Raw genomic sequence first — 13,509 nt, 5'->3', positions numbered from 1 at the left:
TTTTTTTCTTCCAACAACATCAACTTCAGGGTTCACTCAATGCCTAATACTGTATAATCCCACCCACTTCCAGTCACCATTGTAATGAGATATGGAAAATGTAGCTACTTTAAGAAGGGACAAATCTGCAAAAGTGATCAAACTGGTGCACTTGGCGACAGGATCCTGGGTGGCTTGAGGTCACTGATGCACATGGGGGGCGAAGGCTGACCCGCGTGGTCTGATCAGTGCATCAGTGTTATAGGGGTGAAGTGGGGACCTACTTACTATTACTCAGGTGGTCAAAATGTTATGGTTGATCAGTGTATAAAAAATGTGGGCTTTTGCACAGTACTTTTCTATTGTACTGTTTATGTATTTATTAAATAATCATAATTAATGTATTTATTAACTTATACTTTTATTTATGCATGTATTTATTCATTGCCTCTCAGGTCATTATCCTCCTCCACAGTGCTGTATGTACAGTATGTAGACGGTACGGATGCGGTTCAGGGTGTAACGGGTTAATAACCCGCACAGCTGCGCGGACCGAAACACGGTGTTACCGCAACACGGCGAGCTCGCGCGCTTTCCCGCCCGCTCCCATGGCCCAAACCGGAGATCCCGACCCTCCTCCCAGGGGCACTGAGATGGACAAACTGGTAACGTCTTAAACGTTTTTACAGCCATTTTTTCTTTTATATACATTATTTTTGTTCTCTCGTCAGGCCGACTCTAATCCGGTACATCACATCACAGATATAGATGAACTGGGCCGAGAGTTAAGACCCTGTGATTCGACCCCGGACTGTATATAAATGTACCTTACACACTCGAGATTTTTTTTTTTTTTTTTTATAATGTCATTATTCATCACAGAAAACGCAGAGCATCTGCGCGCGACAGGATGCAGAGAGACAGCGCTCCGGCTATGGGAAGCCAAAAGGGTCAAAAAGGGGGGAAACCATGCGCTCTGGAAAAACACAGGAGACCACTGCAAAATAATCAGTCAGAATTTAAAAAAAAAAAAGCAAACAGAAATTGTTTTTTTTCTTCTTTTTCTTACAGGTGCATGTACTGGTGAGATGAATAGTTTTGTTTAATTTTTAGGTGAAAATTCAAAACGTACTGTAACTATTGTTATTTAGAGTGTATATTTAAAATATACGCTCTTAATAAAAAAAATATATAACTATAGTTCGAAATATAACTATTATGAAATAGTTTTTAAAAAACTATCCTTATTTAGAGTTGATATGTAAAGGAAAGGACATCACGACACATCGAAATAAGACAAGATCATGCAGTATTTGCAGTTTTTGCGAAATGCATTTTCCCATTGGAAATAATGTAAATGCAGATAATCCGTCCCAGCCTCCCAAAAATATTGCCAAAATTACCAATTTCATCCAATCAAATCATGATTATATTTTTTGCATACAAAAACAATCAAAACATTTAGGAAAAAAATGTAAATGAAATAAAATCTCACTTAACCTTAATTTATGATTCCTCTTGGCACCAGCTGCGTTTAAATCAAAAGTGGTTTTCTTTTCTTCTTGCTACCATGCTTGTTAACCTTCTTGGGACCCATGGTGCTATGTCTCCACTGAAAAAAAAAAAAAACACAAAAATCTGTAAACACGCTTTGCTTGGCTTTCCATTGACACAGAGTTTCCAAGTTTTGAACAGCTCCCAGATGGTACGCACGTTTCGGTTCAGCTCGCTTCGTTCGCTCGTACGGTTTGTCGAAAATGCTTTCTATGCCAAGGCACATTTCTTGCAAAATTTCTGTTCTTAAGGGGAAAATTCTTATGATGAGGCATTTGTATGTTAAGATAAAACTGTATTTGGTATTTTGGTCAGTTCATGTGCCGTCCATACAGTACATCGGCGACGGTGGATACTTCCCAACCCTTAAAATACATCCGTCATTTCTATGGCACTACTTAAGGGGTCAGGTTGCCAACTTGATGCCTGATTGTCATTCACACACTATGAGCAATTTGGGAACACTAGTTAGCTTAATCTGGACTGATCTTTCTACTGTAGGAGGAAACCGGAGCACCCAGAGGAAACCCACCAAGCGCATGCAAACAGACCCAAGGCAGAAATCGAACCCCGGCCCTGGAAAGGCAAGGCCACAGGGCTAACCATTGCCGCCATGATCTACAGGGGTTGAATGATACACGATAAAGGTTTCCTGATTCGATTTAATTCTATTCTCAGAATATAACTTTATTTATCCATCTTCTATAGGCTACTGCTTATCCTGTACAGGTTACTCCTATCCCAGGACACTTTGTGCATAAGGCGGAGTACACCCTGGACATGGCGCCAAGACATTACATTGCACCTTCTTTGGGCAACTTGGGAATGCCAATTATCCTAACCCGCATGTCACTGGACTGTGGGATGAAACCAGAGTACTTGAAGGAAACCTACTGTATCGAGCATGGGGAGAACATGCAAACTTCATGCACACAGACCCCGAGGAAGGAATTGAACCCGACCCTGGAGTCTGTGCGAAGCCGCAATGCGGTTACACTATGCCACCGTGTCGCCGATTTTCCAAATATTTTGGAAACAATTTGAAAACTTTTTAAAACTTTTCATTTGGGACTAAAAAGATTTCCTTTTTTGTCCCTGAACGATTAACAATAGAAAACGATATGCTTTCTAAGTAAAAAACTAAATAAATCAAATATACTGCTATAAACAAAAGTCTAATATCAGAGGTTAAAAAAGTTGAAAATATCTAAGAACTAGGAAGGAAATAATTACAAGAATACAGGATAAAGCGATGTAGACGATGAGTGAGTGAGTAATTACATTTGGGGGACATGGAGACAAACCTATATTTTTTACATGCTGTGAAATATGTTAGTGAAGTTTTACAGTATTGTCCCCCTTTAGCGTGCAATTACAGTGGCTCTTGCTACTATGTGGACTGTGGCCTCGATGGCCTTCCATAACAGGAACATGAGCGGCGTGACGTCGTCAGAACTGACGCCCAATCAATATGCGCGTATTCGAATATATTTGCATATCAAAGAGGGATAATGTTGAAAATCTGAGCTGGCTTCCGCGCGCGGTTCGGTGCGCGCGCTTCGTCCAGAGCCACGTTAGATCGGGGCTGCAGGGATCCACTGATGTAATCTATTAATGGGGTTTATTCTAAAGAAGAACTGAGTGTGTGTGTGTGTGTGTGTGTGTGTGTGTGTGTGTGTGTGTAAGAGAGAGAGAGAGAGAGAGCTGCGCGTTGGTGCAGGTACTGTAACTCTTTAATGCACTTATTCAGAACTATAAATGAGTTTTTGATAACAAGTCAAATTTAATTTAATTAAATTCTGATAATTAAAAGTCTAAATACAGTAGGGGTCAGATTGTCTATGATCATGTGGAGGAAAAAAAAATCTTTTAATTGACACCTTGCCTTTATTACTTTAATTAAGCACTCATGTTATTAAGGCTGCACATAATATTTAGTATAATGAAGCTAATGCACTTTATACCACTTTGCTTTTTAATTCTTCATTAAGTATTAATGGGCGGTGGGGTCTCTGGGGTGTAGTGGTTAGCGCTGTCACCGTGCACCTCAAGGGTCCAGGTTTGATTCCCGCTTCGGGTCCTTGTGCATGGAGTTTGCATGTTCTCCCCGTGCTTGGTGGGTTTCCTTCAGGTGCTCCGGTTTCCTCCCAAAGTCCAAAGACATACAGATTATGCTAATTGGCATTCCCAAATTGCCCGTAGTGAGTGTGTGAGTGTGTATGCCCTGCAATGAATTGGCACCCCATCTAGGGTGTACCCCACCTACGTCCCTAAATCTCCTGGGATAGGCTCCAGACCACCTGTGACTCTGTATACAGAATAAAGCGTAAAAGATGATGAGTGAGTGAATGAGAGTTTTCCACCATGGGAAAGTCTTCAGGAATGGAGAAGGTTGCTCCAACAATTCTATAACACGCAGAGCTTCAATGTGCATTTTTAAAAATATATTTTTAGGACTGACAGGTTGTTAGTGATTATCACTGTGGCCTCTCACCTTCAGGGTTGAGGGTTCGAGTCCCACCTTGGGTCTGTGTCCTGGTCTTTTTTGTTTGGTGTTTCCAGATTGCCCATATAGTAACTAGTGTGTGTGTTTATGTGTGTGATGGACTGGCACCCCATCCATGGGTGTCGAGAATTCTCTGCTCCTGTAATGCTACATAAACTATAACATCAACGTTGAAGATTATATCAAATATATATCAGAAGATAAAAATAAACAGTATTGAATACAGTACACATTTCACACAGAGAGATAAGAAGATTCGAACAGATAGAGATCATCGTAAAGATAAATGATTGTACTGTATGTGCAGGCACACACACACACACACACATACCGAGTTGCTGAGATTTCAGCATGTCGACACTCCGAACCAGTTTGTTCACTGACAATTACACTCACGATGACAATGCAGTCAGCTGATCATTCACATATCTTAGGCAGCGTGGTTAAAAAAACAATCTGTTGTTTAACCTGCCAAAAGTAAAGCACCTTAGTGAGAGCATGTCACAGACGTGCAGGAAGTAAACAGATCTCAGAGCTTCGGAGGCATCTTTCAGGAGACCCGGGTTGACTAGGTTGTGACGTTACTGATGTTTTACATGTTTTCTATTCTGTTAATGGTAAAAAGGGAGATTTCAAGATGCCTGGCCTCTAATTTCAAATATCATGCTTTTCCCAGAAAGAATTTAGGTGCAAACATTTTATCATAAAACAAATAATTCTTTGCATGCCTTCTTACATAACAAACACAGCACTTTTTTTTTTTAAATGCAATGTAAAGGAATGTAGGTGGCACAGTGTCCTAGTGGTTACCACTGTCGCCTTGCGTCTCTAGGGTGCGGGTTCGATTCCCACATCGGCTCTGTGCTCCCGGAGTGCTTGGTGCATGTTCTCCCCGTGCTTGGTGGGATTCTGCTGGGTAACCCGGGTTCCTCCCACAGTCCATTAGGTTAATTGGCATTTCCAAATCGTCCATAGTGTGTAAATGAGCATGTGAGCGTGTGTATGTGTGTGTGTGTGCCCTGCAACTCAATTCCAAGGTAATCCCCCACCTGGGCCCCAGACCATGTATACAGAATAAAGCAGTAGAGCAATATGTTGTGTGAGTAAAGGGATGTACTCTAAGTTTACCCGGCAGGTCACAATATCCCAAACTATGACTATTTCTGACATAAACAACATACACTGATCAGCCATAACTTTCTGTCCTCCATCAGGTGAAGTGAATAACGTTGATTATCTCATTGCAATGGCACCTTGAAGTGGAGTGAATATATATTAGGCAGCAAGTGAACATTTTGTTCCTGAAGTTGATGTGGAGGAGAAAAAATGGGCAAGCGTAAGAATTTGATTGAGCCAAATTATGATGGGTTAGAGCAACTCCAAAACTGCTGCTCTTAGGCCGTGTTCCATTGGTTGCATTGGTCAGGATCTACCAAAAGTGGTCCGAAAAAGGAAAACTGGAGAACCGGCAACAGGATCACTGGCTCATGGAGAGCGACGGCTGGCCCGTGTAGTCCAATCCAATAGAAGAGCTGCTGTAGATCAAATGGCTGAAGAAGTTAATGCTTGCTCTAGTAGAACGGAGTCAGAATATACAGTGCATCCCAGTTTGTTGTTCCTACAGACCTGTCAGAGTACCCATGTGTCCACCTTCAAAAACTCCTGCAATGGCCATTCGAACTGGACCACAGAGTGATGGAAGAAGGTGGCCTGGTCTTGTGCATCATATTTTCTTTTACATCTTGTGGATGGCCGTGTGTCTGACGGCACCAGGATGTACTACGAGAAGAAAGCGAGTCCGCGGTATTGACTCAGCTTTCATGAAAACCCTTATCTCGCAATTTACAGAACTTAAATGAACTGCTGTATTGATGGGTTGGAGACACCATCAGAGGTCTAGTGGAGTCCATGCCTGGAGGGACCAGGGCTGTTATGACAGCAGAAGTGTGGAGCCTCCGCAATATTAGGCTGGTGGTCATAATGTTGTGGCTGATGGTAATATTGAATATTAAGCATACGGTGGCCATGGTCATGTTTTAATTCCTGATTCTGATTGGTCAGAAGGTATTTGTTTAACTGGTTAACTTTCGACATCGCCTACAAAGCAAATCATGTAAAGGACGTTAGTATAATGTTAGTTTAAAGGAGACATTTATTTAACATTTTTGGAAGGAGTCTCCAGTGTCAGAGCTTTGTTTCAGCAGTTAGGCTTTTGTACTGTATATTATGTTTAAAAGCAGAAAACGATTTCATGGATAAATTCATGGATGTGAAGTGATCTTGTGTGTCAGTTGGCATTAATATTGTTTCTGTTGTGTGTGTGTGTGTGTGTGTGTGTAGAGTGGTGGTGAGTGTGAGATGATAAAGGCAGACCTGGAGGCTTCTCTCTCGGGGAGCAGTAGTTCAGCTATTCAGTGTCGGGATGTGTGTCGCTCCTACGGGAAGCTGCGCGTCCTCAGCAGCCTCAACCTCACTGTACCTCAGGGCCAGATGTGAGTATGGATTATACGCTCGGTCTCTCTAACTCTCTGTCTCTTTCTTTCTCTTTCTGTCCCTCTTAATTTTTCACATAAGCACACACATGGCTTGTTCGTTTTAGCTCTTAGCATTTCTTTATACAGTACACACACACACACACACACACACTCAGACTCACACACTCAGACACTTGGGACAGTTGCTAATGTTTAATCGATGGAACTCATCTATAACGGCACCACTCAGAGATAAATAACTCCACACACACACACACACACACACACTGTGTCAGCATCTCACGCATCTTTTAAACGTGTCTACTGGTCACACCAATTCTGCAAGCGAACAGAAAAATGTGTATGCACAGACGTGTATAAGGATGTGGTGTACTCTGATTTCTCATCTATTCTCTGTCCTTATGTCTGTTTTTAAACTATACACAGGTTTATAAAGCACTTTAGTGCATCCTAATCTAATCTAATCTAATCTAATCTAATCTAATCTAATCTAATAGAAATAGAAATGAGTAATTACAGGGATTCTTTTTCTTCCACTATGAATTCCTGCACTATAATGTCTGTTAATTTAGACTAGTCTAGTGATCAGCACTGTCGCCTTGCACCTCCAGGGTCTGGGTTTGAATCCCGTGTGCTTGGAGTTTGCATGTTCTCCCCGTGCTTGGTGGGTTTCCTGCGGGTACTTTGGTTTCCTCCCACAGTCCACAGACATGCAGATTAGGACAATTGGCGTTCACACAGCTGCATCACATCTCCATGGTTGCGGGTTCGAGTCTCACCTCCGTTCCCGTGTCTGCAAAGTTTGTACAGTATGAAGCAGGGGTAGGCATTGGTTAAGGCATTGGACTATGGTTCGTAAGGTCCCAGGTTCAAACCCTACCACCATCAACTGGTGGCTAACTGGCGTTCCCAGATTGGTTGTGTGTGTGTGTGTGTGTGTGCTGATCAGCAAAATTCCCAGTGTTGAATTTTGTTTGAACACCCTCCATTGTGCTACATACAATACAGGTCCACTTGGACAGTTTTAAATCAACACTGGAGATTTTAGACTTTTACACATTTTGGCAAAGTATTGACACAACACTGTCTATTACAAAGCATCTAACTTAAAAACCATTATATAACTTTATTTGAGAAGCTTTAAACTGCCACATTTTGAGCAAAGCATGACACGTAGCCGCCAGATTTCCAAGCAAAAGCTGTGACGAGCCAATCGCATCGCATCTCTTTGTCATGTGATCAGGGAAGCAAAGATCCTTCCTGTGCAACACAGCGGCTGCTGCGAGTGGCTTAAATGTGTTCAAAGAGATTTTGAAGAATGTTGAAGCCAATAAAAAGATGTTTATACTCTGTTATTGCCGTTTGTTGCAGTCGCTCCAGCAGTAAAACATGACAGGTATGTAGCACTTAACATCAATGGTACGTTTCGTTAAACAGGGCATTATGCAGTTTGGATGTTGCTCGAGCACGAGGTTATGCATTTAACAAAGCATGTGGGATTCTGTAGAGTAAGCACTGCAGTGAGACAGAGAATTAATGTTACGAAATGTAAAATATGCACAGGCGATTTTGTGTTCAAGAAACATGAGATGCACAAGCTGTGTGTGGGAAGCTGTTGGTTAAAGGTGCACTAGGACAACGATTTAGTGAAACTAAAACTGGTAAAGGACGAAACTGACGATGCTGTAAACTAAAGTTTTGGTATTGCTCCTACAGTTTCTAATGATCATCAATAATAGATCATCAATAATATTTGCGATTTTTGACCTTTTGTGCAACATACAGCCAGCAATCTGCATACAATAAATCACAAAAATGCACTTTGTTGTAAAGAAAAGCACGTCTTGATGCACATGATAGTTTTAAACCTTCACCAATAAATCTCACTAATTTGAGTTCAACTTTAATCCTTGAACTCTAAACCTCACTTCCTTTCTTTATCAGTTACGGCTTGCTGGGTCCGAGCGGTTGTGGGAAGACCACTCTGCTGAAGTGCATCGTGGGAACTCTAAAGATCTCTCGAGGTCACATCAGCGTGCTCGGGAAGCCGCCGGCGTTTCCCGGACATGAGGTGCCTGGAAGGATGGTGGGATACATGCCACAGGTGAGACCGTCATTATGCACCCAACAATACACTTTGCTCGTGTAGTTCATGCAAAGACATTTTTTGAGAAGTGCATTTACTCGATTAATGTTTTTCTGACTTTATTTGTATATAAAGTAAAGATGTAAAGTAATAAAACAGTTATCAGATGAGTCTGCAGTACGGTATGTCCACACCCAGGATTAAACCATTAAAAGCTTTCTGCAGTATGTGACTGTTTGTCTTGTGATCACTTTCTGTTTCATAACACATGCAAACTCCACCCAGTTAAATAGTTATTTATAATTACAATATTATCATGTAATAAATGCATGGATGGATAAATGTGCAGTAAAGACAGCATGCTACTGATGACAGGTGTGTGTGTGTGTGTGTGTGTTTGGTAATGCTCATGTGACCGTTCATCTCTCTCATGGCAGGATATAGCACTGTATAACGAGTTCACCATCAGCGACACGCTCTGGTTCTTTGGCCGAATCCACGGCCTCTCATCCAAAGAGACACGTGAGCGGATGAAGTTCCTCATCGATTTTTTGGACCTGCCGCAGAAGAACAGTCTCGTCAGAAACCTCAGGTGCGGACGATTCATTTCTGTTCATTTTAATGCACTGCAGGTGGTTGGATATGAAGCAGAGTCAGAGTCCCAGTCAGGCTTGGTGACGCTCAGGAGTTGAAATGTGTGAAATGCTTTCAGGACAGATTTCCTTCTTAAACATACTGTATATGCATGACATAATGCAATTCTTTTGTGTGGCAATTCATGTATCGCCACACTGTCTTTCTTTGTTGAATTAATTTTTATTTATATATAAGCATATATAAGCATTTTAAATGTAAAAATGTAATTATTTGTTTGGATTTTCCCCCGATTTTCTCCCAATTTAGTCGTGTCCAATTCCTCCCCGTCACTAGGAGGCGACCACATTAAGACATTTACTTATTTGACTTTGTCAGGAGGGCCGAAGACTATCACGTGTTTCCTCCGAATCACATGACGCCAGCCGACTTTTCGAACTGCTTGCTCACACACTGTTGGAAGCGGCGTAACACTCTCGGAGGACAACGCTATCCACTCCTTCCGCTTGCGCGAGCTCACAAACGCTCCTGATTAGCTGTAGATCAGTGATTAATGTGGGAGCACTAAGTACCTCTCATCCCTCCCCTCTGAGAGAGCTCGGCCAATCAGCTCTCTCTAAATTGGGGTTTTTATAAAAGCGTGATACAGTACCACAATAAAAAATGGAATCAGCACCTCAGTATCGTGATAATATCGTATTGGCCCATCGTATCTACCCACTCACCAACCTAACTACCCCAGGTGCCGTATCAGAAAAGAATTCCCTGTGCAGTAATGTATATGTGCAAAATAAAGATGATCTTGATGGGGAACTCTCAAAAAAAGATTGTGCACACAGTACTCATGGTGAACTTCTAACGCTTTCCATGTACAATGCCTTCATGCATTTTCCATGTTTACGTTTTACATTCAGATTAAACCGATAATACAGTATATATCTATATAACAAGGATGAAGCGGCGAGATGGCTTAGTGATTCACACTCTTCCCTTCTCGCACCTTTATTTCCTCAATTGTTCTGGGATTTATTTTATACAATGATTGTGCTGCTATGTATGCGGTTTACTGTAAACTGAAGAGCTGCAGAAAGGACAGGAAAAGAAAGCAGGCCTTGTTGTGTGACGGACTCTTTTGTATAAAGTTGATTAGTTTCCATCAGAATGAATCCTCAGTGACACGATGAATGTGGACCAGCCTTTCACTGCTAATGCCAACAATATTCACTTCTTTGTTTTCTCTTTCACACTCACTGTACGTCTCTCTCTCTCTCTCTCTCTCTCTCTCTCTTATCAAGTCCTTTGTTCATTTACTGGCCTTTAATTGCTCAGCGGTCACGTTTTCCAGGACAAATACTGTACCTTTAACACGATAAAACTTTATGTAAGGAGAAAAAAACACCATGACAAGCTTGGATCTGATTAATTCTGTGTATAGTCGAAGGCTTATATTTGACATTTGATGTATTTTTTTTAACCTAGTGAGTTGTTATTAATGAGAGGTATCTGTGTGTGTAGTGTCGAAGGACAGGTTGTGTAGAACATGCATGGCGTCTTCAGGTCTATTTATACACGCAACGTTTTTAAAGACTGGAAAGTTCCTCTAATGCACAAAAGGCTGAAGTGGCTGAACGGATATAACGAATCACTTTATTGATGTTAATCCATGGCTTGAAATCTACCGCGAGTTAGTCCAAAGCGCCAAATTTTTACATTATTTTAAAAATTTAGATTTCAACCCTCGTCATTTCCGTCCATTCCAATCTACAAGCGACTTCTCCCTATCATGCTACTTCTGTCAACTCCTACATCTGTATCCTAGTGCTCAAAACGAAACTCATGACTCCTATTGCACAAATAGAAAACAAAGCTCAAAATAAAACCGCCACACTGTACACTTTCTCTTCTCCGAACAAGCTTCGGAGATCCAGTTTATCAAGATCTTTTGCCGTAACAGAGCAGCCTGAGGTTCGAGATGTGTTCAGTTGTGTTTGGGTTTTTACTGAGCACCATTTGGTTAGCCATCAATATTTATTTAATGCCTCTAGAACTTCTAGTATCACCGGAGCACTACCCCATGGTGCACCACTTTTTTCCAGGATGTTGGCCGGAACAACTCGGACCTCGTGAATGGTCTCCAAGAAGTCCTGATCACACTCCATGTTTTTTTTCCTGTATGAGATCAAACTGTTGATGTAAATCCTTTCTAAACGCTTAAAGTACGCCATATTTAGAAATAACCGCCTGAAACAAAGACCCAGTGTCACCGTTTTTTATACTCTGCTCTCTGAAGCATGTAACCACATGACCCAGGCTGGAAAGTGTTCAGTCAGTATTTCCCCTAGAAATGGTTTCAGGTACCGTGGCAAGAGGAAGTTAAGGTCGAATAAAATAAGGAGCGAATTATTAAGATGTATTTATTTGACACAAATCACTGTGAAAGCCACCAGTTAAAAAAACAATTAAACAAAAATATATAATTTATGCAGAAAATGGAAAATATCTATTATTACATTACATTATATTATATCATGTCATATTATATCATGTCATATTATATCATGTCATGTCATGTCATGTTATGTCATGGCGGCACAATGACTTGCACCTCTAGGTCTCATGTCTGTGTGCATGGAGTTCGCATGTTCTCCCTGTGCTTCATGGGTTTGCTCTGGGTACTTTGGCTTTGTCCCAAATGTAAAAATTTGGCGTTTTGGACTAACTTGTGGTAGATTCCACAGATTATACTAATTGGTCAACTGCATTGATCAGTTCGCCGTTCACCAAAATTGAGTGAGGTTGTGGTCTACAGATTGCAACACAGAGAGAGCAAGAAAGAGGAATCTGACACAGACTCCCAAATGCAAATGATTATTTCCCTATGAGTGTATATCAGACGGGATTAGATTTTCATGCTCTTGTTGGCATGGCGACCTGCCACGCCTGTACTATTATAGGGGGAAACTTTAAGCACAATGAAAGTGTTTACTAGCAAATAAATGTCCGTAATAAATTCAGTTATAAAAATTACTTTAAACTATAATAAATCAGAAACATTTATTAGGATTTGCATGTAGAGTAATCCGCGTTTTTAGTAAGAACAAGCCAGAGTTCGTCATCCAGCGAGTCATTGAGGACAAATGATCTAGAACTAGGTCAAGCAGCCTGAGAACCAAAGCTGTGACTGGCAGCAATACTTCCCCGGCAATACTTCCCCAAAATCCAAATAAACGAAACAAGTAAGAGGTGAGAATCAATATTGACTGTAGCAAGAGGACAAGGACAACAGAAGTGCGGTAAATATTCTGGGGTGGTGAAAACAGGCCTGAGTGTGTGTGTGTGTGTGTGTGTGTGACAGATTTATATTTGATGTTGGCGTTGAATGTAAATTGCTTTTTGCACCGTTGGCCAATAAGTCCATATTTAAATGGTTAATCCGTTGGTTAATTGGTTGTTTATGGTGTACAACTGTTTATCAGTTCATAATTTGTTGATTTTAGCATATTAAATAGTTTTTTCAAGTGTTGGAAATGCTTCAGATAATAGTTTTTTAATAATTATTTGTTAATCATTAGAATTTGTTTAATTGATGCATGATCATCGGGTGTTTTTTTTGGTGTTAATTTAAAACTTTAATGTTGTTTTATTTGTTTTTGAACTTTTGTTTCAATTATTAACATTGTTTATAAATGATTGGTAAATATATGGAATTATATACTTATTTGTTCTTTGATGTGTATTTAGTGTGTAAATTCTGAACCCTTTTTTTTTGTTAATAACTTTTTAATTGGAAATTCAAATATGAAAACCAAAAAATGCAATGATTCAAGAAGGGGGAGGGACACATAAAATGAATATTAAGCAAATCACAGAGTAAAAAATTTTAAATTATACAAATTTAAAAATAAAAAAAAATGTAAAAAAACATAGTGTTTCACACAGGGCTTCAATTTACGTAAAACTAATCACGTTGTCGATCCTTTAACAAAGTCTATATCAGCAGTCCGACTATTTTCAAAATAGTCTTTCTCACGGTGGTCAAAGCTGCCATTAATATTTTTTTGTAAACAAAGAGTAATGATAGAATCATCCACTAGCAATAGTTAACCTGGCCGTAAAGGAACATTCACCTTAAAAAGGATGGAAAGAAAATTTACCACATGATGTAACACTTATTTGTTTTATTAACTTAAAACTTTTTTTTGCTGTGTATTCATTTATAATTCTAGATTTCAGATTATTATTCGTACCATAAAGTTGTTGTGGGTAAAAGGTTGTTTATTAGTTATTAACTGCTG

The 13,509-nt window shown here is 40.3% G+C and overlaps 1 protein-coding gene across 2 annotated transcripts in view; it reads left to right on the top strand.

The window, feature by feature from the left end:
• Nucleotides 1-587: 587 nt before the first annotated feature.
• The window catches only part of abch1 (ATP-binding cassette, sub-family H, member 1), a 32,467-nt gene continuing 19,545 nt past the window's right edge, over nt 588-13,509 (top strand). The window contains exons 1-4 of one of the 2 annotated variants that reach the window (XM_053509161.1): nt 588-644; nt 6,380-6,531; nt 8,479-8,638; nt 9,058-9,212. In XM_053509161.1, coding sequence (XP_053365136.1) covers nt 588-644; nt 6,380-6,531; nt 8,479-8,638; nt 9,058-9,212 — 524 coding nt within the window. Of the gene's footprint in view, nt 645-3,190; nt 3,254-6,379; nt 6,532-8,478; nt 8,639-9,057; nt 9,213-13,509 lie in introns of those variants that run through there. The other variant, XM_053509162.1, reaches the window with a different exon arrangement.

The sequence above is a fragment of the Clarias gariepinus genome, chromosome 13 (assembly GCF_024256425.1).
Source record: "Clarias gariepinus isolate MV-2021 ecotype Netherlands chromosome 13, CGAR_prim_01v2, whole genome shotgun sequence".
NCBI lineage: Eukaryota > Metazoa > Chordata > Actinopteri > Siluriformes > Clariidae > Clarias > Clarias gariepinus.
This window is presented reverse-complemented; position numbering and strand designations above follow the sequence as displayed.